At 45.1% G+C, this 27,282-nt stretch overlaps 1 protein-coding gene and 1 pseudogene across 1 annotated transcript; one reads left to right on the top strand and one right to left on the bottom strand.

The window, feature by feature from the left end:
- The first annotated feature begins 18,910 nt into the window (after positions 1–18,910).
- Positions 18,911–21,750, top strand: LOC147973035 (serine/threonine-protein phosphatase 7 long form homolog; annotated as a pseudogene).
- Positions 21,751–22,549: 799 nt separating this feature from the next.
- Positions 22,550–26,914, bottom strand: LOC147973034 (uncharacterized). Its single transcript, XM_087524141.1, has 2 exons — positions 26,878–26,914; positions 22,550–23,128 (listed from the first exon to the last, which is right to left on the bottom strand). The coding sequence occupies exon 2, from the start codon at positions 23,124–23,126 to the stop codon at positions 22,710–22,712; it is 417 nt and encodes a 138-aa protein (XP_087380267.1). The 5' UTR covers positions 23,127–23,128; positions 26,878–26,914; the 3' UTR covers positions 22,550–22,709.
- Between the last annotated feature and the right edge of the window lie 368 nt (positions 26,915–27,282).

Raw genomic sequence — 27,282 nt, 5'->3', positions numbered from 1 at the left:
TCTTCAGGAGCTCTCTCGATCTTCTGTGATGTTGTGATGTGTCATGTTCTACGCCCGCCTACTAGTAGTAAATAAACCCAGCCACTTTGGCACATTATATACTTGTGACGCCATATGATTATGTCACCATTGTTGTTCCTCCAAAGCTACATATATGAACTTGTATGATGTGATGTGTATGCAATGCGAAACTTCGGAATATACTTACGATGTATGATCTTGCAGCACGACATCCTTGTATCACACATGATTACAACTCTTTACAATAACCTCAACCATATACGAGATAATCATGTACTCTCCCTATGTCAAAAAAAAATTGCTGAATGTAACTGAATAACCTCCCTCGGTCTCAGCTATGCCTAACAGATGAAGATTTGCGTCTTCGCGCCTAAAATAACAACATGAGCATGCATCTCTCCAGAATGTTATGGAAGTTGATGACCTGGAAGAAATAGTTCATAGACCTTTCACTGCGCCCAGGCTCATCAGCAGTTCATGCTGCTGCAAAACACAATTCTGTGGAGACAAAATGTGGTTCAGAATGAAAAGTGAAGCTACTCTTGGAAGATGGAACTCATGAAGCTACTCTGCAATGAAGATGTACAGTCTTTCAAAGTCTTAAGAGGTGAAGGTGATGCTCACGTGTTGTTCAAAAAGCTCTGGAAACGTGCCTCAAAGATAAAACAAAATTAACACTAGAAACCTTCTTTCACTTGCAAAGTTACGACTATGCCATCGGTAATGAAAGACAAGAAGAAACCCTTCTCTACCTATTAGGGGATTTTATCTATAAATGTGGCCGTATGCATCTTCTGATGCAGAGACCGGAGAGTCCCCCCTTTTCGAAAAAAAAACCCTATTAGGGGTTTGCACTTTTACTCAAAAACTGTTGGTTGAGAATCATTCCGAACATTATAATCTTGGGCTGTAGGAGTATCTGGACTCAAAGGAATGAAATATTTTACCGCAATGTTGCCCCTCATGTTCAAGGGTATACTTCACTGCCTTTTAGATTCATCGTGAAGTATAGTTTTACATTTAATTATTTTGTTGATAGTTTATCTTAAACTTGGTCAAAATAGACATTTTGACTTTGGAAAAACTCGTGTTCTTATTAAAATATGCTTCCGACTTATCAAAGTATACAACTGTTATCACACTAGTACTAATACATGTCTCATACTTCATCAAAGTACTCATGAATAGATTGAGTCTGGTGGCTAACCCTGTCATATCTCATACTAAAACTGCTTTTAGAAGGTAGGTACATCATGGAGGGGGGTTGTTGTACTACATGACGCCCTAAACACTATATATCATAAAAACAAAGTGCCTTATTAATCGACTTTGAAAAGGCACATGATAAAATCAAATTGCCCTTTGTGCATTACGTATTGACACTAAACAGATCTCCTAATAAATAAAGTGACACCGTTATGTGTACTATGAGAGGTGGTCATGTGGGGATTAATGTCAATAATAATAATGTCCCTTACATTAAAACTGCTCATAAAGGACTGAGGAAGGAGATGTTCTCTGTCCACTGCCTCTCTACTTAGCTATTATTACCCTTGCTATTATAATGGAGAGGGCTAGTCATAATAAGATTTTTAAAGGAGTATTTTTTTTTGGTCAGGGGAGGGGGGAGGTTCTTGATCATGGGGTCAATATGTTACAATATGTTGATGACACAATTCTTCTGCTGTGAGATGATGAGATGAGTGCTTCTGCTAGATATTTTAATTTATTTTATGTGGCTTTGAACAGATGTATAGCCTAACTATAAACTTCCATAAAAGTGAACTTTTCTTTTTTGGAGAAGCCATAGAAAAGCTTGGCTATATCGAGATATTCTTACTTATAAATAGAGAGATGTTCCTTTGAAAGTATTTAGGTATCCTGTTTAGAATTAGAAACAAACATTCCAAAGGTGTGAAAGATAATATGGAAAAAAGATTTAGTTGCTAGCAAGAAAAAATGTTGAGAGATGTTCCTTTGAAAGTATTTAGGTATCCTGTTTAGAATTAGAAACAAACATTCTGTTAAAAGGAGGGAGAGGTTTGGTGGAATTGTTGTTGTATTGCTTGAGCCTCGTGGGCATATATATAGAAGTACAATCATCTACTTGGAGTACAAGACAAGCCAGAACAAATCCTAGTCTCATCTTTCCTAATAAACATTATACTCAACATCCCCCCGCAGTCACAACGGTAGCGACGCAAACGGTGAGACTGAAGAAGAATCCGAAGGCAAGCCGACTGACACCCCCCCACAGTCGTAACGGTCGACGCATCACTGAGTCGTGACTGGAGTGGCAACCGACGAGGTTGCTCAAGCAAGGCGGTAGCCCTTTGTGCCGTTTGTCGATGTAGCCGAGAGCGTGGGTGGTGGAGCCATGGTCGAGGTAGCCGTGCGAAGAGTGTCGTGGTCGATGTCGAGTCGGGGTGGCCGGTGTCGAGAAAGTCGCCGTGGAGCCGCGGGCGCAAGAGCGCGCCGAGTTAGCATGGGCGCAGTGGTGTCGAAGTAGGGGTGCGCCGGGAAGAAAATGTTGTTGACGACGCGTCGCGGCGGGTTTGCCAAGCCCGGGGACACATCGTGGTCGAAGGCACGCACCGGTATTGCCAGCACTGGGCATGCGTAGACGGACGAAGACGAAGTTGACGAAGCGTCGACCAGGCTTGCCAGGACTGGAGACACGTCGTGGATGAAGGCACGCATCGGTGTTGCCAGCACCGGACATCCGTAGACGAGGGACCTGTACGAGCTGTACGCCATGTCGGAGAAGTCGGAGGGGCCAGCAGAGAAGAACTCGACGACGATTGCGGCGTCCATCGGCGCGGGGCCAATGTCACATGCGGTTGTCGGAGTAGATGAAGCGGTCGGGGTAGATGACGGCGATGCTGGCGACGAGCTGGTGCTGGACGAAGATGAACGGGGTGGGCGGCGGCGGCGGCGGCGACCAAAGAAGAGCGGCGGCGGCCTGACGGCGGCGGCGGCTAGGTTAGGAGTGCGGCGGCGGTGCTCGAAGTAGGCGAAGAACCCTGACAGCGTGACGAAGACCGGCGCAGACGGTGCGCGTGGCCGCCTGGTCGGTGAAGAAGTAGGCCGATTACGCCGGTGTTGGAGTAGAGGCGCACGGGGTCGACGGCAGTGGTGGGCGACGCAAACCGGATCACATAGACCAAAAAATCGAAAAAGAGACGCCGATCAAAGTGACCGGCGAGAGAGAGAAAATCCGGATCAAAGGATCGGGAAAAAGACTCTCTAGGGCAACCGACCAACACGGCCGGCGGACGAACCATAGGTACGGGCGGCGCGGCCCCCGACGGCGGTCATGGAGGCCGACCGCCCCGGGAGCGGCGCGCGGGTGCGGAAGCGGCGGCGGCTAGGGTTTGGATCGTGATTAGGCTGATACCATGTTAAAAGAGAGAGGATTGGTGAAATAGTTCATTGTATTGCTTGAGCCTCGTGGGCATATATATAGGAGTACAATCATCTACTTGGAGTGCAAGACAAGCCAGAACAAATCCTAGTCTATCTCATCTTTCCTAATAAACATTATACTCAACACATTCCAAAGGTGTGAAAGATAATATGGAAAAGGATGTAGTTGCTGGCAAGAAAAATTGTTAAACATTGCTGGTAGATTGACTTTGGTGCAGGCTTGTCTGACTAATAGTCCCCTTTATATGATGTCCTTTCTATCCCATTCCTGTAGTGGTTAAGAAAAGGATTGATTTTTTAGAGATGGACTTGATATCATTTAGTGAACTGAAATGTGTTGTAAACCCAAAGATCGGGTTTGGGGGGGGGGGGGGGGTCTGGGGTTTTTAATTTGGAGCTTATGAACAAAACATTATTGGCCAAATGGTTCTGGAAGCTAGAAACTGAAACTGGACTTTGGCAAAATGTTCTTCTTAATAAGTATGTTATCAATAATTGTCTCTTTGGGGTCAAGCCTAAAGTGGGAGACCCTCACTTCAATTCTAGTTCACTGAAAATTAAGGATATGTCAACATTGCAAAGAAAATTGGGGATGGGAATAATATCATGGTTTGGAAGACTGGTTGTTTGGACATAAGCCTCCAAATTTTGCCAATGTTAGATTATACATTCTAATCTCTGATCATACCATTATTGTTGGTGAAGTTCTACTTAAAGGTTGGGATGGTTTCAATTTTAGAAGAACTATGGGAATTTTTTTGTCAACTCTTTATATAGAATGACGATAGTTTCTGAATGTGGATTTTCTTGGATTTTTGTGAAAAAATAAAATTCCTCCTAAAATCAAAGTTTTTCTATGGCTTATGGTTAAAAATATTATTTTACTAGAGATAATTTGCTCGGGAGGGGATGGAAAGACAATAATTTTTGTGTGTGTTGTGGACGGGACAAAACCGTTGATCATCTGTTCTTCCAGTATTTAGCTAGATTGGTTTCGAGTCATTTTAAATGTTCTTTTGATTTAAGAAAACTGAAGTCAATCTTAATGACTATTTTGGTAGATGGATTAGAAGTTTTGATATAGATATTAGATAGTTGTACTTGTGGGTGTTTCTGCCATACCCTGGGTTCTGGACTATATGAAGATGCAAAGATGATATTGTTTTTGAGAGAAAGTTGTTCAATGATCCCATAGTTCTCATCAGGCTAATTTTCCGTTGGATTTCTTGTTGGGCTATTTTTAGATAATAAAGGAGGAAAATCAAAAGGTGCTGATGCTGGGGGCAAAACTCATTAAGAAACAGTATAATGGGGCGAGCTACGAGCCACCACAACGCTTTGATTCATTGGCCGTTCGATTTCATCGATCGCGCATCGTCTGGTCATCTGCATTCGTCTCTTGGGTAGCTGCTCCGCAGAGTTACCTGGGCTTCATGTCATTTATCGGGCCGAATTGGGCTGGGAAAGTGCGTATGGGATGCCTCGCGGTTAGTTTCTCTTCTCTTTCCCCAAGCCCGTGTTGAGGTGCAGGGCGTCTCCTCTGTTGGGGAACGTAGCAATTTTAAAAATTTCCTACGCACACGCAAGATCATGATGATGCATAGCAACGAGAGGGGAGAGTGTGATCTACGTACCCTTGTAGATCGACAGCGGAAGCGTTAGCACAACGCGGTTGATGTAGTCGTACGTCTTCACGGCCCGACCGATCAAGCACCGAAACTACGGCACCTCCGAGTTCTAGCACACGTTCAGCTCGATGACGATCCCCGGACTCCGATCCAGCAAAGTATCGGGGAAGAGTTCCGTCAGCACGACGACGTGGTGACGACCTTGATGTACTACTGTCGCAGGGCTTCGCCTAAGCACTGCTACAATATTATCGAGGACTATGGTGGAAGGGGGCACCGCACACGGCTAAGAATATGATCACGTGGATCAACTTGTGTCTCTAGAGGGTGCCCCTGCCTCCGTATATAAAGGTTCAAGAGGGGGAGGCCGGCCGGCCATCATAGGGCGCGCCAGGAGGAGTCCTACTCCCTCCGGGAGTAGGACTCCCCCCCTTTCCTAGTTGGAATAGGATTCGCGAGGTGGGAAAAGAGAGAGAGAGAGAGAGAAGGAGGAGGCGCCGGCCCCCTCTCTCCTTGTCCTATTCGGACTAGGGGGGAGGGGCGCGCGGCCCAGCCCTTGCCGCCTCTCCTCTTCTTCCACTAAGGCCCACTAAGGCCCATATAGCTCCCGGGGGGTTCCGGTAACCTCCTGGTACTCCGGTAAAATCCCGATTTCACCCGGAACACTTCCGATATCCAAACATAGGCTTCCAATATATCAATCTTTATGTCTCGACCATTTCGAGACTCCTCGTCATGTCCGTGATCTCATCCGAGACTCCAAACAACCTTCGGTACATCAAAACGTATAAACTCATAATATAATTGTCATCGAAACCTTAAGCGTGCGGACCCTACGGGTTCGAGAACAATGTAGACATGACCGAGACACGTCTCCGGTCAATAACCAATAGCGGGACCTGGATGCCCATATTGGTTCCTACATATTCTACGAAGATCTTTTATCGGTCAGACCGCATAACAACATACGTTGTTCCCTTTGTCATCGGTATGTTACTTGCCTGAGATTCGATCATCGGTATCCTATACCTAGTTCAATCTCGTTACCAGCAAGTCTCTTTACTCGTTCCGTAATACATCATCCCGCGACTAACTCATTAGTTGCAATGCTTGCAAGGCTTAAGTGATGTGCATTACCGAGAGGGCCCAGAGATACCTCTCCGACGATCGGAGTGACAAATCCTAATCTTGAAATACGTCAACCCAACATGTACCTTTGGAGACACCTGTAGAGCACCTTTATAATCATCCAGTTACGTTGTGACATTTGGCAGCACACAAAGTGTTCCTCTGGCACACGGGAGTTACATAATCTCATAGTCATAGGAACATGTATAAGTCATGAAGAAAGCAATAGCAACATACTAAACGATCGGGTGCTAAGCTAATGGAATGGGTCATGTCAATCAGATCATTCAACTAATGATGTGATCCCGTTAATCAAATGACAACTCTTTGTCCATGGTTAGGAAACATAACCATCTTTGATTAACGAGCTAGTCAAGTAGAGGCATACTAGTGACACTCTGTTTGTCTATGTATTCACACATGTATTATGTTTCCGGTTAATACAATTCTAGCATGAATAATAAACTTTTATCATGATATAAGGAAATAAATAATAACTTTATTATTGCCTCTAGGGCATATTTCCTTCAGTCTCCCACTTGCACTAGAGTCAATAATCTAGATTACACAGTAATGATTCTAACACCCATGGAGCTTTGGTGCTGATCATGTTTTGCTCGTGGAAGAGGCTTAGTCAACAGGTCTGCTACATTCAGCTCCGTATGTATCTTGCAAATCTCTATGTCTCCCACCTGGACTAGATCCCGGATGGAATTGAAGCGTCTCTTGATGTGCTTGGTTCTCTTGTGAAATCTGGATTCCTTTGCCAAGGCAATTGCACCAGTATTGTCACAAAAGATTTTCATTGGACCCGATACACTAGGTATGACACCTAGATCAGATATGAACTCCTTCATCCAGACTCCTTCGTTTGCTGCTTCCGAAGCAGCTATGTACTCCGCTTCACATGTAGATCCCGCCACGACGCTTTGTTTAGAACTGCACCAACTGACAGCTCCACCGTTTAATGTAAACACGTATCCGGTTTGCGATTTAGAATCGTCCGGATCAGTGTCAAAGCTTGCATCAACGTAACCGTTTACGATGACCTCTTTGTCACCTCCATATACGAGAAACATATCCTTAGTCCTTTTCAAGTACTTCAGGATGTTCTTGACCGCTGTCCAGTGATCCACTCCTAGATTACTTTGGTACCTCCCTGCTAGACTTATAGCAAGGCACACATCAGGTCTGGTACACAGCATTGCATACATGATAGAGCCTATGGCTGAAGCATAGGGAACATCTTTCATTTTCTCTCTATCTCCTATAGTGGTCGGGCATTGAGTCTGACTCAACTTCACACCTTATAACACAGGCAAGAACCCTTTCTTTGCTTGATCCATTTTGAACTTCTTCAAAATCTTGTCAAGGTATGTGCTTTGTGAAAGTCCAATTAAGCGTCTTGATCTATCTCTATAGATTTTTATGCCTAATATGTAAGCAACTTCATCGAGGTCTTTCATTGAAAAACTGTTATTCAAGTATCCCTTTATGCTATCCAGAAATTCTATATCATTTCCAATCAGTAATATGTCATCCACATACAATATCAGAAATGCTACAGAGCTCCCACTCACTTTTGTAAATACAGGCTTCTCCGAAAGTCCGTATAAAACCAAATGCTTTGATCACACTATCAAAACGTTTATTCCAACTCCGAGAGGCTTGCACCAGTCCATAAATGGATCGCTGGAGCTTGCACACTTTGTTAGCTCCCTTTGGATCGACAAAACCTTCCGGTTGCATCATATACAACTCTTCTTCCAGAAATCCATTCAGGAATGCAGTTTTGACATCCATCTGCCAAATTTCATAATCATAAAATGCGGCAATTGCTAACATGATTTGGACAGACTTAAGCATCGCTACGGGTGAGAAGGTCTCATCGTAGTCAACCCCTTGAACTTGCCGAAACCCTTTTACGACAAGTCGAGCTTTGTAGACAGTAATATTACCGTCAGCGTCAGTCTTCTTCTTGAAGATCCATTTATTCTCAATTGCTTGCCGATCATCGGGCAAGTCAACCAAAGTCCATACTTTGTTCTCATACATGGATCCCATCTCAGATTTCATGGCTTCAAGCCATTTTGCGGAATCTGGGCTCACCATCGCTTCTTCATAGTTCGTAGGTTCATCATGATCTAGCAGCATGACTTCCAGAACAGGATTACCGTACCACTCTGGCGCGGATCTCACTCTGGTTGATCTACGAGGTTCAGTAGTATCTTGTCCTGAAGTTTGATGATCATTATCATTAGCTTCCTCACTAATTGGTGTAGGTGTCGCAGAAACAGGTTTCTGTGATGTACTACTTTCCAATAAGGGAGCAGGTACAGTTACCTTGTCAAGTTCTACTTTCCTCCCACTCACATCTTTCGAGAGAAACTCCTTCTCCAGAAAGTTTCCGAACTTAGCAACAAAAGTCTTGCCTTCGGATCTGTGATAGAACGTGTATCCAATAGTCTCCTTTGGATATCCTATGAAGACACATTTCTCCGATTTGGGTTCGAGCTTATCAGGTTGAAGCTTTTTCACATAAGCATCACAGCCCCAAACTTTCAGAAACGACAACTTTGGTTTCTTGCCAAACCATAGTTCATAAGGCGTCGTCTCAACGGATTTTGATGGTGCCCTATTTAACGTGAATGCGGCCGTCTCTAAAGCATAACCCCAAAACGATAGCGGTAAATCAGTAAGAGACATCATAGATCGCACCATATCCAGTAAAGTACGATTACGACATTCGGACACACCATTACGCTGTGGTGTTCCGGGTGGCGTGAGTTGCGAAACTATTCCGCATTGTTTCAAATGTACACCAAACTCGTAACTCAAATATTCTCCACGATCAGATCGTAGAAACTTTATTTTCTTGTTACGATGATTTTCAACTTCACTCTGAAATTCTTTAAACTTTTCAAATGTTTCAGACTTATATTTCATTAAGTAGATATACCCATATCTGCTTAAGTCATCTGTGAAGGTGTGAAAATAACGATATCCGCCACGAGCCTCAATATTCATCGGACCACATACATCTGTATGTATGATTTCCAACAAATCGGTTGCTCTCTCCATAGTACCGGAGAACGGTGTTTTAGTCATCTTGCCCATGAGGTACGGTTCGCAAGTACCAAGTGATTCATAATCAAGTGGTTCCAAAAGTCCATCAGTATGGAGTTTCTTCATGCACTTTACACCGATATGACCTAAACGGCAGTGCCACAAATAAGTTGCACTATCATTATCAACTCTGCTTCTTTTGGTTTCAACATTATGAATATGTGTGTCACTACTATCGAGATTCAATAAGAATAGACCACTTTTCAAGGGTGCATGACCATAAAAGATATTACTCATATAAATAGAACAAGCATTATTCTCTGATTTAAATGAATAACCGTCTCGCATCAAACAAGATCCAGATATAATGTTCATGCTTAACGCTGGCACCAAATAACAATTATTTAGGTCTAATATTAATCCCGAAGGTAGATGTAGAGGTAGCGTGCCGACCGCGATCACATCGACTTTGGAACCGTTTCCCACGCGCATCGTCACCTCGTCCTTAGCTAATCTTCGCTTAATCCGTAGTCCCTGTTTCGAGTTGCAAATATTAGCAACAGAACCAGTATCAAATACCCAGGTGCTACTGCGAGCATTAGTAAGGTACACATCAATAACATGTATATCACATATACCTTTGTTCACCTTGCCATCCTTCTTATCCGCCAAATACTTGGGGCAGTTCCGCTTCCAGTGACCAGTCTGCTTGCAGTAGAGGCACTCAGTTTCAGGCTTAGGTCCAGACTTGGGTTTGTTCTCTTGAGCAGCAACTTGTTTGCCGTTCTTCTTGAAGTTCCCCTTCTTTTTCCCTTTGCCCTTTTTCTTGAAACTAGTGGTCTTGTTAACCATCAACACTTGATGCTCCTTCTTGATTTCCACCTCCGCAGCTTTCAGCATTGCGAAGAGCTGGGGAATAGTCTTATTCATCCCTTGCATATTATAGTTCATCACGAAGCTCTTGTAGCTTGGTGGCAGTGATTGGAGAATTCTGTCTATGACGCAATCATCTGGAAGATTAACTCCCAATTGAATCAAGTGATTATTATACCCAGACATTTTGAGTATATGCTCACTGACAGAACTGTTCTCCTCCATCTTGCAGCTATAGAACTTATTGGAGATTTCATATCTCTCAATCCGGGCATTTGCTTGAAATATTAACTTCAACTCCTGGAACATCTCATATGCTCCATGACGTTCAAAACGTCGTTGAAGTCCCGATTCTAAGCCATAAAGCATGGCACACTGAACTATCGAGTAGTCATCAGCTTTGCTCTGCCAGACGTTCATAACATCTGGTGTTGCTCCAGCAGCAGGCCTGGCACCCAGCGGTTCTTCCAAGACGTAATTCTTCTGTGCAGCAATGAGGATAATCCTCAAGTTACGGACCCAGTCCGTGTAATTGCTACCATCATCTTTCAACTTTGCTTTCTCAAGGAACGCATTAAAATTCAACGGAACAATAGCACGAGCCATCTATCTACAATCAAACATAAACAAGCAAGATACTATCAGGTACTAAGTTTCATGATAAATTTAGGTTCAATTAATTTACTAAAAGAACTCCCACTTAGATAGACATCCCTCTAATCCTCTAAGTGATTACGTGATCCAAATCAACTAAACCATGTCCGATCATCACGTGAGATGGAGTAATTTCATTGGTGAACATCATTATGTTGATCATATCTACTATATGATTCACGCTCGACCTTTCGGTCTCCGTGTTCCGAGGCCATATCTGTATATGCTTGGCTCGTCAAGTATAACCTGAGTATTCCGCGTGTGCAACCGTTTTGCACCCGTTGTATTTGAACGTAGAGCCTATCACACCCGATCATCACGTGGTGTCTCAGCACGAAGAACTTTCGCAATGGTGCATACTCAGGGAGAACACTGCTTGATAATTAGTGAGAGATCATCTTATAATGCTACCGTCAATCAAAGCAAGATAAGATGCATAAAAGATAAACATCACATGCAATCAATATAAGTGATATGATATGGCCATCATCATCTCGTGCTTGTGATCTCCATCTCCGAAGCACCGTCGTGATCACCATCGTCACCGGCGCGACACCTTGATCTCCATCGTAGCATCGTTGTCGTCTCGCCAATCTTATGCTTCCACGACTATCGCTACCGTTTAGTGATAAAGTAAAGCATTACAGCGCGATTGCATTGCATACAATAAAGCGACAACCATATGGCTCCTGCCAGTTGCCGATAACTCGGTTACAAAACATGATCATCTCATACAATAAAATTTAGCATCATGTCTTGACCATATCACATCACAACATGCCCTGCAAAAACAAGTTAGACGTCCTCTACTTTGTTGTTGCAAGTTTTACGTGGCTGCTACGGGCTTTAAGCAAAAACCAATCTTACCTACGCATCAAAACCACAATGATAGTTTGTCAAGTTGGTGCTGTTTTAACCTTCGCAAGGACCGGGCGTAGCCACACTGTTGGAGAAACTGTCACCCGCAAGCCACCTATGTGCAAAGCACGTCGGGAGAACCGGTCTCGCGTAAGTGTACGCGTAATGTCGGTCCGGGCCGCTTCGTCCAACAATACCGCCGAACAAAAGTATGACATGCTGGTAAGCAGTATGACTTATATCGCCCACAACTCACTTATGTTCTACTCGTGCATATAACATCAACACATAAAACCTAGGCTCGGATGCCACTGTTGGGGAACGTAGTAATTTCAAAAAAATTCCTACGCACACGCAAGATCATGATGATGCATAGCAACGAGAGGGGAGAGTGTGATCTACGTACCCTTGTAGATCGACAGCAGAAGCGTTAGCACAACGCGGTTGATGTAGTCGTACGTCTTCACGGCCCGACCGATCAAGCACCGAAACTACGGCACCTCCGAGTTCTAGCACACGTTCAGCTCGATGACGATCCCCGGACTCCGATCCAGCAAAGTGTCGGGGAAGAGTTCCGTCAGCACGACGGCGTGGTGACGATCTTGATGTACTACTGTCGCAGGGCTTCGCCTAAGCACTGCTACAATATTATCGAGGACTATGGTGGAAGGGGGCACCGCACACGGCTAAGAATATGATCACGTGGATCAACTTGTGTCTCTATGGGGTGCCCCTACCTCCGTATACAAAGGTTCAAGAGGGGGAGGCCGGCCGGCCATCATAGGGCGCGCCAGGAGGAGTCCTACTGGACTCCCCCCCTTTCCTAGTTGGAATAGGATTCGCGAGGTGGGAAAAGAGAGAGAGAGAGAGAGAAGGAGGGGGGCGCCGGCCCCCTCTCTCCTTGTCCTATTCGTACTACGGGGGAGGGGCGCGCGGCCCAGCCCTTGCCGCCTCTCCTCTTCTTCCACTAAGGCCCACTAAGGCCCATATAGCTCCCGGGGGGTTCCGGTAACCTCCCGGTACTCCGGTAAAATCCCGATTTCACCCGGAACACTTCCGATATCGAAACATAGGCTTCCAATATATCAATCTTTATGTCTCGACCATTTCGAGACTCCTCGTCATGTCCGTGATCTCATCCGGGACTCCGAACAACCTTCGGTACATCAAAACGTATAAACTCATAATATAACTGTCATCGAAACCTTAAGCGTGCGGACCCTACGGGTTCGAGAACAATGTAGACATGACCGAGACACGTCTCCGGTCAATAACCAATAGCGGGACCTGGATGCCCATATTGGTTCCTACATATTCTACGAAGATCTTTTGTCGGTCAGACCGCATAACAACATACGTTATTCCCTTTGTCATCGGTATGTTACTTGCCGAGATTCGATCGTCGGTATCCAATACCTAGTTCAATCTCGTCACCGGCAAGTCTCTTTACTCGTTCCGTAATACATCATCCCGCAACTAACTCATTAGTTGCAATGCTTGCAAGGCTTAAGTGATGTGCATTACCGAGAGGGCCCAGAGATACCTCTCCGATGATCGGAGTGACAAATCCTAATCTCGAAATACGTCAACCCAACATGTACCTTTGGAGACACCTGTAGAGCACATTTATAATCACCCAGTTACGTTGTGACGTTTGGCAGCACACAAAGTGTTCCTCCGGCACACGGGAGTTACATAATCTCATAGTCATAGGAACATGTATAAGTCATGAAGAAAGCAATAGCAACATACTAAACGATTGGGTGCTAAGCTAATGGAATGGGTCATGTCAATCTGATCATTCAACTAATGATGTGATCCCGTTAATCAAATGACAACTCTTTGTCCATGGTTAGGAAACATAACCATATTTGATTAACGAGCTTGTCAAGTAGAGGCATACTAGTGACACTCTGATTGTCTATGTATTCACACATGTATTATGTTTCCGGTTAATACAATTCTAACATGAATAATAAACTTTTATCATGATATAAGGAAATAAATAATAACTTTATTATTGCCTCTAGGGCATATTTCCTTCATCCTCACCTTTACTTTCCCTGTGGCGGTGGTGGCGTTCGGCATGACTCAGTCAGCCATCCTCCTCGACGTGTGCATAGGGCCTCTGTAGTCTCTCCTCCTTTGCAGGATTGTTTCCTCGCTATGCCTCAGTATTGGAGCATTGTCTCCGCTTCACAGTGGGGACGACAGTTGCTCCTTGGCGCGCCTCCAGGATGCTCAACCTCCCCCTTCCCGGCAACAAAGATGCCCCACGAAAGCATGTTCTTGTTGTCGATCTCGCTGTTCCTCCAATCCTCCCTTCCCAACGACGAGGGTGTGCGGTGCACACGCTCTGGCGGCAATGAAGCGTGTTTGGCAAAGGAGATGAAGTGAAGCTAGTGGTTGCCGCAGTCACCATCTCCTCCGCCCATAGAAGCTTGTTCAAATTGCCATCTAATCCCTCTCAACTCACAGAGTTTCTTTAGTTGTAGTAATTTGATTGCTGCATTTTTCAGTGTCCGACAAATCTCAGAAGCAGAATTCTAAGTTTGGTGTTGATGGTGAAGAGGGATGGATAAAACAAATGTCATCAACGAAAATCAAGTAGGCTTTGTTCTCAATACATTACTTAATACTGCAGGTTCCCAATTGCTAAGTCGTTTCTTCATTAGATATCTTATATAGCTCGACCACTAAGAAAGAGGCGTTTTGGCGGACGAGTTGCCTGGAGGCTGTAATCTGTGTCGGTCGTTGTGGCATCAGGATGCGTAGTGTGTGCCTTTTTAGCTATATATACGATCGCTATTTAATAGAGATACACCGGTGCCAGCAACTCGTGTTCACGATTTGTACATGGCCTGCGTTTTAGGTGCTGACTCGTGTGGACATGATTTTCCACACCCCGCCTCCCCCCTTTTGCGTTCAGTCTGTACTCTGTAGAGCGCACTTCATCACATCGCCGCCCCCGGCCGGCATGGAAATCAATCTAGACCTAGATTTGCCGGATTTACAGAAGACAGAGAACCGCTGAGTTAGCCGCTGCCCTAGGTCCAGGCGCAGTTACATCGGACGATTTCAGTGCAGAAGCTGAGCAATATCTTCTCCCAGATTGGTGAGTTCAAGAGGAAGTTGATGACAGAGATTGGATTTGAAGGCGTGCTAAGACTAAAGGACTCCCAAAACTGAAGTTAAAATTCAGTTCGTTTCTCATGGAAAGGGTGGATGTAGACACATGTGAAATGAGTATAGATGAAGATCGAGCAATCAGGTTTTCAGCAGCCGGTGTCAACAACGTTTTTGGCCTAGCAATAGGTGGAAGAAGATATCCTCGTACCCATCTGATCTGTCGGAGGCATGTGTAGAGTTCAAAAAATCTCAGTGATAAGGGCACACACAGCCTGAAAGTAGCAGAGGCCATCTTGTTGAAAGATCTGCAGGTAGGCTCGCCCAGTATTGACATAGACATGTTCAACATCGCTGTTGTCATTTTTGTTGTTGGACATCTGCGTGCCAATTCATGAACTGAGGGTTCACATTTTTGCACTACCTAGATATGATGGGTGAATCGGTCGCACGTTTGACCAGCCTGGCAGCGCGGCTTCGACAACATGGGCTGACACTGTAGGTAAATACAGAATACGATGTGAGGTGTATGCCTGTGAGCTGAAATACATGTAATTAATGCGATGCTGCAGCTGATGGATACGATGATTGACCACTGAGATAACGAGCTGCATGGAGCTCGGCCTCCAAAGAGCATTTTCGGACCACTAATGCCTATACTCGAATGTCTCTTCCATGTTCACACTATTGATGGCATGCTTCAGTATTCATACATGTTTTTCTAGAATACTTTATTCATATCTGTTACTAATAGATTATAATATTTATTCATATGTTGTTAAACTCACAAAATTACCTGTGATGTATAGATTTTTAATTTTACCTTGATGCAAAAGTAGTTGATGATTTGCAGGTTGACTCTACTGAAACGAGAACAATTCCCTCACCTCTGCTCCGTTGGGCTACATCGTATTTTCCCTTTACAAATGCATTTCACATCATTTTGTATATCTACACATTTTTATAGTATCCTCAGATGTCGTCAATCAGACTATCATAGCTGAGCATGTGCCAACCAAAAGAGTAATATTAGTTTGTTAATTAACTTCTCTTTTGCCTTGCTTATCCTCTCCCCATGGGTTATGTGCTTCCCGCTGCCTCAGTTTCAATCACCATCTCCCGTCAGTGCTACAATTGCCAAAGGCGCCAAGGCAGGGAAATCTCCACATGTGATGTTTTTTCTCCTTATCATATTAAACATAAAAATACCATATTTTCTAGCTATATCATTAAGGAAATGTGTATGTGCATCCACTTTAATGTTAAACCATCCAGCTTATATGCTTTCGTTCTTGTCGGATGTACATTTTTGCTTTTTATCATGTGGATGGCGTAGTGTCCGGATTGTCATATTTTCTATATGCTCCATGAAAAGATAGAATCTATACAAGGTTTCTATCCCAAGTTGTCTTGTGGTTTTGCATTAAGGTGATATAATTTGAATCTCACCTATACCTTTATGTTCAGTTTTTGTATTATTTCTATCATTCTTTATCAAAATGGACGAGCGCAGCAACGCGCGCCTCTTTATTCTAGTAGAGCAGATAGCAAGTGAGGTCATCAAGGCTTTGCGGATTTGGAGTCCTATAGTGTTAAGGATCAGTGGCTAAATAGACTTCTTCCTCTACCTCCTAGTGAAGCTTGCTCTTTGCAGATTATGTCCTTCGAGGGATCAGTTCGGTTTGCATTTTCCGTGTTCAAAGTCTACCAGCTTTATGTAGTTTCTAGTAGGTCTTTAGCCTTGATGATCTGTTTAGGTTGGTTGTCAGATGATGGAAGTTGGGACTTTATTTGGCATGTTCAGCTTTCAGGGCACCTCGTAGTCGACGAAAATATCTCCTCTCATTAAACGTGTATCGCCGGAAATCCTAAAATAAATTTAGAATAAATGCGAGCATCAAGACTTAAACTCTAGTGGGCTGGGAATACCACTGTCCACCTAACCATCTAATCACAAGTTGGTTCATCTATATTTTTGATTGTTGAATGTCATGATTGTGGTTGAATAAATTTGCATCGTACCTATTTTTTTAGACCTTTTCGCCCGACTAACTTTAATTCCTAAGTCTCCCTCATTTTTTTTAATTCCTGGGTGTCACAGTGAAAATTGATATCAGATCAACATATACTCTCGGTCAGTGTCCTCCCACTGTTGATGGGTTATAGACAGTGTCCTCCCACCGTACGGGCAGGGCAGCTCGGACGGAGCATGGCTAAGCTTCAGGACGTGGTGCTCCCAACCATGTGTAGTACCATGACTAACTCGCTGAAGTGCTGCACGATGCCGGACAAGAGTCTCTTTCACACACTCGTTTTGCATGCTATCTTTTTCTTTCACGTACGCAAGAAAATTAAACCCATTAAGGCCGAAAGAAGGGGCGAGCAGCCAGCCATGCCACATAGCACATGCTGGCTGGCTGCCATGAAAACGTTTCTTTTTAAGAAAACCTTTTTCCTTTTTAATTTTAATATGAAAGTAAGGTTTTTCTTTTCTTTTTGCGATGTCATTTTAAGCTGGTTGGCTGGTATGAGAGAGTTTTTCTAAAAAGATTATGAGATGAAGGTGAGTTTTTGTTCTTTTTTCTCTAAGATGGAGCAACGCATGCACACGAAAATATCAGGTGCTACTTACCTTTAGGTGATACCGTGATACGGGCTTCTAGACCGTTGGATCTCAGATCCAGCGACATCTAAATAGCTATTGTACCTGCGTACAATTTTGAGATTCTTGATGTTTCTTTTCTTTTGCAAAACGTTCAAGAGCTCCCAGAAGCCGTCGGATCTGAGATCTAACGGCTCTCAGTAGCACGTATCACAGTATTACCTAAGAGCCGGTAGCACCTGATATTTCCCTACCCACACACACTTTTCTCTCAAGCAGCTCACTCTGATGGACCCCTATTGTATTTGGTCAGAAAAAAAGGAACCCAACCACTAGTAAACTTTATGCACAACGACAAAATTGCGTGGCAAAGCATGCTTTCCCTTCTACTGATGGATCTTAAGCAAGTACGTAAAGGCTTTCCTCCAGAAAGTAACGATGGGCCCATTGTACTTCTCTAGTACACAATTGCATTATCGCTGTACTATTTGTGGTGCCAAAATCGACAATCATATGTTTTTATTGCACAATGTTTTCTTGAAGAACACACACGAGGATTACAATGTCTTCGTACCAGTACTATTATTTTAAACTTTCCAGCCTAAAGTTGTACTGGCTACCATTGTATGGGCGGAGGAGATTTTGACTATTTTAACCTGTGGACGAAATCAATTCACAAAATGAACTACCCATGAAACTATTTCACAGCACTGACCCTTTTGTGTAGCGCCCGCCACGCAGGCGCCACGCGCCCAGCTCGGGGGCGTTGCACGCCAGTCCACCGTGGCAGCCCCTGGGCCCGCACCCAGCAGTGCAACGCCTCAGAGCAGCGCCTCAGAGCTAGGCACTGCACCGTAATGTGCAGCGCCCGGCCCGCAGGCGCTGCACTGTGACTTAGATGCCAGCCGCCCGCTGCCCCCCCCCCCACCCCACCCATTCATTCCAGAGGAGTTACAGAACAGGCGGCCGGCGGCTTCCTCCTCTCCCCCTCTCAATCCCCTCTTAAAAAATCTTCAAATCTGACGATTTGGCCCGTGGATTCCTTCACCAATCATCCTAGAAGGTACTTTTCTCCGATCCCCTTCTTTCTATCCATAGAATGTATACTATTTCGGAGATTTGAGGAACCCTTGTTTGAATCTTGTGTGTATTAGATTTAGGGAATTTTTGTTTGAATCTTGCATGTATTAGATTTGGGGAACCCTTGTTAGACTAGAATGTGGTTTGGATACATAGGTTGACATGTTATTTATATAGTTTGGATACATAGGTTGACATTTTATTTATATGGAAAAGATATTTGTATTGAATCTTGCATGAGGTAGGCTTAGTTTAGTTTATTGAAATTACATTTGTATTGGCAAGAATGGTTTGGATACATATGCTTTGTATTTTGCATCTAGTAGGCGTACTTTAGTTTATTTGTATTGAAAAGATAATCGTGTTGACAAGAAAGCTTTCTTTCAAAATTGTTAGGATGGTTTGGCTTCTCGATTATCACTGGGACAAACAACACCGGTCGTACGCTATGGCGGTGGAGCAGCGGGTAATAATGAAAGTGGCCTGTTTTATGAATTTCGTATTTATTTCAAACACAAATGCCCCATATGTAATGTTATGAATTGTTTGTTTGTAGGCGCTTGCACCTTTGAAGCTTCGTTCTCATGGGGTCACCCTTGGGTGGATGCGCTATGATGAGCGATACACACCGTATGTAAGGGAGACAGGACTTCTCCCTTTCATTCATATGGTCAGACGGTCGACGCCACCCAACAATGCTCCAGCACTCACCGCGCTTATTGATCATTGGCGGCCGGAGACACATAGTTTCCATCTACGGACCGGGGAGATGACAGTGACGCTCCAGGATATTGCTATGATCACCGGTCTTCCTATCGATGGGAATCCTCTATGTATGAGCACCGACTCCGATGGGTGGCGCGCGCAGATGCATGCCCTTATCGGTATGGTTCCTCCGGAGCCTCCGGAACCAGCAGCAGAAAACAAGAAGAAGGAAAGAGTCGCAGCCGGTGCTACTTTCACGTGGATTACTGAGCACTTTGGTACTTGCCCACCGGAAGCTGATGAGGACACGGTCAAGATATATGCTCGTGTCTACATGTGGTATGTGATATGCAGGACTATGTTTGCTGATGGCACAGGCAAGAATGCTCCATGGATGTGGCTGAAGGCGTTGACCGTCTTCGATAGCAAATGGAGTTGGGGTTCGGCGACACTGGCTTACTTGTATAGACAGGTATGAAGTTGTTTCTTTTTCACTTCATTGCTACATTATGAATGCGATCTTGCTCTTAATTGAACCATGTTCTCTTTTATGTGCAGTTGGACGAAGCCTGTTGTAGGTCATCTGGAGGTATTGGTGGTTGTTTGCTCGCACTTTCCATATGGAGCTGGGAGCGTTTGTCGGTTGGACGTCCGAAGAAGGTGAAGTACGATGATTGGGACGACAAAGGTGACCTACTACGGCTACCCACTTGGGCTTACAAGTGGGATGTGATAAATGAGACGACAGATGATCCCTCGGTCATGTACAAGTTGTACCAGAGTGAGCTTGACGCGATCACTCCTGAGCAGGTGAATTGACATGGCATAAGTGATTATGATGCTTCTATTGCAACTCGATATCAATTTTGCATTCTATCCCATTTTGCAGGTGATATGGGAGCCGTATGGAACAGGAGATAGTTTTGGTAACCCTTTAGAGTTCAGGCTGAATCCGATGTGCACTAGGGATAGGGATCTCTGGCGTATGCGGTGCCCACTCATATGCAACTGGGCGGTTGAGCTTCACCTCCCACATCGAGTGCACCGTCGGTTTGGTTTGTTCTAGGCACATCCGCCGGAGTGGGAGGACACGGACAAGTTGCTACACGCGTAAGATATAATTGACCTTGAGTACTTAGCAGCTTCTCGGCGGTTTCGATGCTACTAATATTATGTTTCTAACTTGCAGGTTGGATAGGAAAAGGCAGTGGAAGATTAAGGATTGGGCCAAGCATCACAGAAAGTATGTCGTATAGTTTGCGCTTAGTGTGGAGCAAGTAGGGCTGGAAAAGGAGTCCAGCTTCGTGAGCACTGCCCTATAGCGTTCAACAACTATCTCACATGGTTTCTTGCAAGTACCCGTGTGGAGGTATGCAAGCCGGCGTATGCTGAGGAGATTTTGGAAGAACCCACTGTTTTTGATGAGGTAGCCCAACACCAGTACAACACATTAGTCAGGAAAGGCAACTCAGTGATCCCTTCAGCTCCAATGATGAACTTTGTGGTATTTGCCCTCTTTGCTTTTCATTCACACTATTCACATCTTCGCTTGCCTAACACGTTAATACCATTTCTATTCATAGCGTGCCCAGATCAAGAAAGCAGCTGATGAGACCGAGACTATTCTTGAAACAACCCCGGCTAGCAAAAGCGATGGAGAAGGTGCACTTCGAGCATTCATCAAGGTTCACATCTCCTTCAAACTAGCACTTAACATGTGTTGCTACGTTCGATGTCTCATTCACTTGTACATGTTGCAGCGCCAGGGCCAAAAGTTAAGGCAACTATCAAACCTTTTTGGTTGTCGTGACCCCGAGTATGTATCACCAGAACGGTCTAGGTTGGCGACACCATCAGATCCCGCTTCGGGCCAGAGCCATGGTGATCATTTGGAGGATGAGGATGTGGGTGTGGTCACCCAAGAGGTATGGCATGAGCATATATATCCAATTGTTGATGCATTGCTAACTATATCCTCACACACGGTCTTTTCATATCTTTTGTTGATGCATAGGTTGCTGATGATGATATGACCTTGGGGGCGTACCAGGTTAGGTCTGCATACATGCTAAAGCCTAGAAAGGGAATCAACAAGTACACACCTGAAGACTTCACCGAAAGAGGAAAAAGGATGGTCGGCACCTCGCGGATGGCGGCTTTGGATGACTATTTGGATGACGATGTCGATGACGTGGAGGAACCGGAGCCGGAGCGGGAGCGTGTTCCTCTTCCTAGGAAGGTCAAGAAGTTAGCCAGCAAGAGGGGGGAAGCAGCCAAAAAGCGCTCAAGGAACTAGCTCTTCTTAGGAACCAGCCATAGTCCTTTATTTGTGGTAGCTCTATGTTGAACTTAATCCTCTTTGTATGTCTTAGTTATGTTGAACTTGGAGTTGACGTCTTAGCAATGTTGAACTTGGTCCTCTATGTTGCACTTGTTGTCTTAATAATGTTGAACTTGATCTTCATTAGCTTCACCATTAAAGCCCTCATCTTGATCATTCACATTGGCAGTCTCGACATGTTTGAACTGGTCTGGATCCTCGAGGGTGACCTCAACTCCCTGCTCAACCACATTGAACTCTGAACCATGACAATCACCCTCTGGGTGCACCAAGTCCCCCTCTCCCTTCCTCATCTCTACCTGATAATGATTCTGTTTGCAAGCTACAGCCCATGCAGCGCCTAGCACCGAGGCGCCACACTCTACAGTGCAACGCCTAGCTACTGGGCGTTGCACTGTATAGTGTGGCGCCTCGGTGCTAGGCGCTGCAGTGGCTATAGCTTGCAACCAGCGTGTTTGCTCTGTGGTTAGCTCAGTCCATGTGTGCAACGCCTCGGCTCTAGGCGTCACACTGTATAGTGCAGCGCCTAGAGCTAAGGCGTTGCACACATGGACTGAGCTAACCAGAGAGAAAACACTCTGGTTGCAAGCTACAGCCACTAACGCCCAGTAGCTAGGCGTTGCAATGTAGAGTGTGGCGCCTCGGTGCTAGGCGCTGCATGGGCTGTAGCTTACAAACAGAAAGTTTGCTCTCTGTTTAGCTCAGTCCATGTGTGCAACGCCTCAGCTCTAGGCGCTGCACTATATAGTGTGACGCCTAGAGCTGAGGCGTTGCACACATGGACTGAGCTAAACAGAGAGCAAACACTCTGTTTGCAAGCTACAGCCCATGCAACGCCTAGCACCGAGGCGCCACACTGTGCAGTGCAACGCCCAGTAGCTAGGCGTTGCACCTGTACTTAGCAAATTTTTGGCACACACACACATATTCCGATGAGGAGAGATAGTAGCTCACGACACATAGCAAGCAAAGAACTGTGACACATAGTAGTTCACGACACATAGTACTTCACAACACATAGTACTTCACGACACATACTAATTCATAATACATAGTACTTCATGACACATAGTAGATCACAACCAAATCGAAGAGGAGAGATAGTAGTTCATGACACATAGTAGTTCACAACCAAATCGAAGAGCATAGTTTAGAGGATAACACGATTATCGTCCACAAGCAAGTTGAAGATGACATAGCTCTATTGCGTAGAGCAAGGCCCCTTTCCCTTCTTCTTCTTCTTCTCTTCTTCCTCTTCCTCCTCCCTTTTCCTTATGAGGTGGGCCTCCTTAACCACCCTCTCCATGAATATCTTTTCCTCCCTCTCTTTTTTTTCAGCTGCAATTGCCCAAAGCTTCATGGTTCCTTCTTCAAAATCCTTTTGACGCTTCTTCTGTGCCTCCTCACATTTCCTCACCAATGCTTGCTCCCTAGCGCGCATCACATTTGACGCTCTCTCTTCTTCCTTCCTCTTCTCCTCAAGCTCCTCTTCCTTTTTCTTCTTTAGCTTGGCTGCATCCTCCTCTCTAAGCTTCTTCGCAGCCTTCTCCCACCATCCCGCCATCTCATCTTCGCCATCCTCCTTCATTGTTGGTTTGTTGGGTTGGGAAGCCGCCATACCTACAATGAGTGAAACATAATGGTTAGTAAAGACAATACAAACAAATGGAACATATGAAAAAAAAATAACATATGGAAAACAAGAACATTTGAAACATTATAGTTAGTGAGCAACATACGGAAATGGTCCATCGAGGTATCCAAACATTCCTCCATAACGACCTTGCCCTTGTCCATCACCACGGCCAAGTCCATCACCAAGGCCAAGACCATCACCACGGCCAACACCACCACCACGAGCTCTACCACCACCACGGCCTAGACTACCACCACCACGGCCTCTTGTAAGTCCTAGTTGCCGACCTCTTTGTTGCCTAGATCCTCTTTGACTAACACTTGGTTGGCTTGGCACTTGTTTGCTACCACTTGGTTGGCTAGGCACTTGTTGGCTACCACTAGGTTGGCTCCCACTTGGTTGCCTTGGCACTTGTTGGCTACCACTAGGTTGGCTCCCACTTGGTTGCCTTGGCACTTGTTGGCTACCACTAGGTTGGCTCCCACTTGGTTGCCTTGGCACTTGTTGGCTACCACGTTGTTGCCTTCGCACTTGTTGGCTACCTCTTGGTTGGCTTGGCACTTGTTGGCTACCACTTGGTTGGCTCCCTTGTGTAGCTCCTTGTTGGCTAGTGCTTGCATCATTTTTCTTGGACCTTTTCCTTGGTTTCGTACATTTTCTTTTGTTGTGGCCATGACCTCTGCATTCCCCACAACGGGAGCTCTCACGAGGCTCTTGGAATTGATCGTTTCCCTCTTCGCGGTGGCCACCATGGCCCCATCCGTCCATGTCGCCTCTAAAACGATTTGTTTTATGTCTACCACGTTTAACAACCTTCAACTCCGGATCCGGCCATAGTTGAACTCCATGGTACTCCGGCCATTGTGATTGGTCAAAGTATGGGTGAAAGCGGGGAGCCCATGTTTTCTTGACCGTCATGATTGAGAACTCCAACTCCCTCACGGTGCGTGGGTGATTGATGTCCACATTTCTAACACGACCGGCGGTATACAAATGTGAGCATGGGAGATGAAGCAACAATGGCCTCCCGCAAGAGCAATCACATTGTGTTAACGACACCTTGAAAGCCCGACCTCCATGTTGCCGACCATCGTTTGTGGTTCCTCCTGGCTCTTTCACTTCATACTTCCACTCTTCGTTGTCATATAATATAGCTTATTCTGAGTCCGCCTTTCGTGATTGAAATTCTAACCATTCATCAACCTTGGGTGGGAACTTGTACTTGTACTTGCGTGGGTTCTCACCCGCTATCTGTGCATCAGTTTCCATTGAGTACTTTAGAAAGTACGCATTCATCTTGTCAAATGTGTATTGAACTATTGCCGTCACGGGTAATCCACGTGCACCTTTGAGCACCCTATTGAAGCATTCGGCCATATTGCTTGTCATTTGACCGTATCTTCGGCCATCTTCATCAAAAGCACGTGCCCACTTGTTCCGGTGGGGAATGTGCCTATTCATAAAGTCTTGACCCCCGTGATCAAGTTTTTTGTGTGCGAGCAATTTGTTCAACAAAGTGGCGAACCGCTTCTCGGAGAAAGCAAGACAACAATCTTGAAGATCATCGGCCAACTCCTTAAGGCCACATGCCCTATAGAAGTTCGAACAAAAGTGCCTCATGCACCATCGATGGTGCAACGGAGCATGCCCGGGAATGTCAATCTCCACTGCGTTAAGAATTCCTGCATGCCGATCCGATATGACACAAATTTTCCTTTGAGCGGGTAACACCTTCGTCCTCAAAAGACGCATAAACCACTCCCAGTTGTCATTGTTCTCCGCCTCAACCAAAGCAAATGCCAATGGCAACACCCGGTTATTGGCATCACTTGCTATCGCAACCAACAAGGTGCCCTTGTATTGTCCGGTCAAGAACGTGCCATCAATGGAGATGACCGGCCTACAGTGTTCGAAAGCCCTCACGCATTGCTCGAACGCCCAAAATGCACGGCCAAATACTCGGACTTTCTTTCCTTCATAAACCGTTGTTTGGTGCCCATGAGGCTCGACAACATGAACCATGCCCGGGTTTGTGGCGGCCATGGCTAACAACAACCTAGGGATTCGGTTGTATGCTTCCTCCCAAGTACCATACAACATCTTAAATGCGGCTTGCTTCGCCTTCCATGCCTTGCCGTACTTCACCTTGTAATGAAAGATGGCTTTCACAAGGTCAATGACATGTTGGACGCTCATTGTTGGAAGTGTGGATATTGAGTTGGAGAGCCTGTAAGCGATGAACTCAGACGTGAGTTGTCTGTGGTCTTGGGACACAATCTTGCCATCCACCCTTTTGCCTCGGCACATGTGAGTTGGCACACAACTCACTACGTGCCAAGCGGGACCTCCTTTCCATGGTCTTGCACGCACAATCCACGGACATATTTCATCTTCACATGCACATGCAACCGTGTAGCGCACATTGACGTCCGAATGCACCACCTTGTGTGGACGATAATGCGTAACCGAGTAGTTGTCGAGCCACACCTTCAATTCCAAGAAGGTTTCGAACTTACACCCTTTACCAATCCGGTTCTTGTCGTCTCCCAAATCACGGTGAGAGCTTGGCCTAACCCCAAGAGATATAGATTTGCCACCATCCACAACGGCTTCATCCGCGAGACTAACATCCTTGAACAATGGTGTCTTGTGATCCCGACCGAATACCTTCTCGAAAGCTTCGACCTCCTTCACCGTGAACCCCTCCTCATCAACTTGTTCATCGGGACCTTCGTCATCCGAATCTGATGCATATGCACGGGAAAAAGGGATGGAATGGTCCATTGTCTCTTGAAAATGATATTTGTCAAGATCACCCACATTGTTGTCATGGAGATCAACTTCATTGTCATCGTCTGCATACTCATCATTGTCCTCTTGCAAAGCTTCATCTTGGTTGTTTGTAAACGGGCTCAATGTTGGCCTCACTTCTTGGGTCAAAAGAGGTTCAACAATTTCATCTCGCTTCAAGGGTGGGGGGCTACTAGCAACCAAAGGGGAGGGTTTCCGGTTCAAGTCCAAATGCAAATTTGAATCAACCTTCTTCGTTGCAAATAACTCAAGAGCCTTGTCAAGTGAATCGGCCACCGTTTCCTTGTATGCAACCCAACGTTGCTCCGAGTTGATACGCATTGTCTTCCAACGGATGTGCATTCCAAAACCTACATTATGCCTTCCCTCCAACTCAACGATATCACTAGGGTCCATCCAATTCAAATCTTTCCTCACTTGTTGCAAGAGCTCCGCATATCTAGGACTACTATCAAACAACATATCTAGCTCATCCAGATCCGGTTCAATATTGCCTTTCAAGAAGGCGTATTTGTCCCCATGATGAACAAACACACATGTTCTTCCCATCCCTATAAGAATTCAAACAACACATCGTAACATTGCTTCCATGAGTACTAATTTAAGGATTAACACGGAATACAAACCCTAATATATATATATATATATATCAAACAACAACCCTAACCCTAACCATAACCATAACCCTAACCCTAACCATAACCCTAACCCTAACCATAACCCTAACAATAACCCTAACCATAACCCTAGCACCAACATAAGAACACCCATAAGAATAACCCTAACATACTAACAAAGCCTAATCATAGGAAATTGGCAAACAAAGGTCTCACATCTCCATGCAAATCTCTAGATCCAAAGAAAACTAGGGTTTCCCAAACTAGCATTACTTGGATCAAAACAAGGGATCGGAGAAGATTACCTTGAGGGAGGGTATGACTTCGAAATCCACGGACAAATTCTTCGAATTTGCAAGTTTTGGGAGAGGATTTGAGAGGGGGAGAGAGTGGGAGAGGGGGCAAAGCTCGGGTTGGGGTGTGTGGATACATAGACAACACCATGTCCCTAGTAAGCCTCTAGTTGACTAGCTCGTTGATCAATAGATGGTTACGGTTTCCTGACCATGGACATTGGATGTCGTTGATAACGGGATCACATCATTAGGAGAATGATGTGATGGACAAGACCCAATCCTAAGCATAGCACAAGATCATGTAGTTCATATGCTAAAGCTTTTCTAATGTCAAGTATCATTTCCTTAGACCATGAGATTGTGCAACTCCCGGATACCGTAGGAGTGCTTTGGGTGTATCAAACGTCACAACAT

This window comes from Triticum urartu, chromosome 5A, assembly GCF_056163025.1.
Source record: "Triticum urartu cultivar PI428250 chromosome 5A, HENAU_Tu73, whole genome shotgun sequence".
Lineage (NCBI taxonomy): Eukaryota > Viridiplantae > Streptophyta > Magnoliopsida > Poales > Poaceae > Triticum > Triticum urartu.
This window is presented reverse-complemented; position numbering and strand designations above follow the sequence as displayed.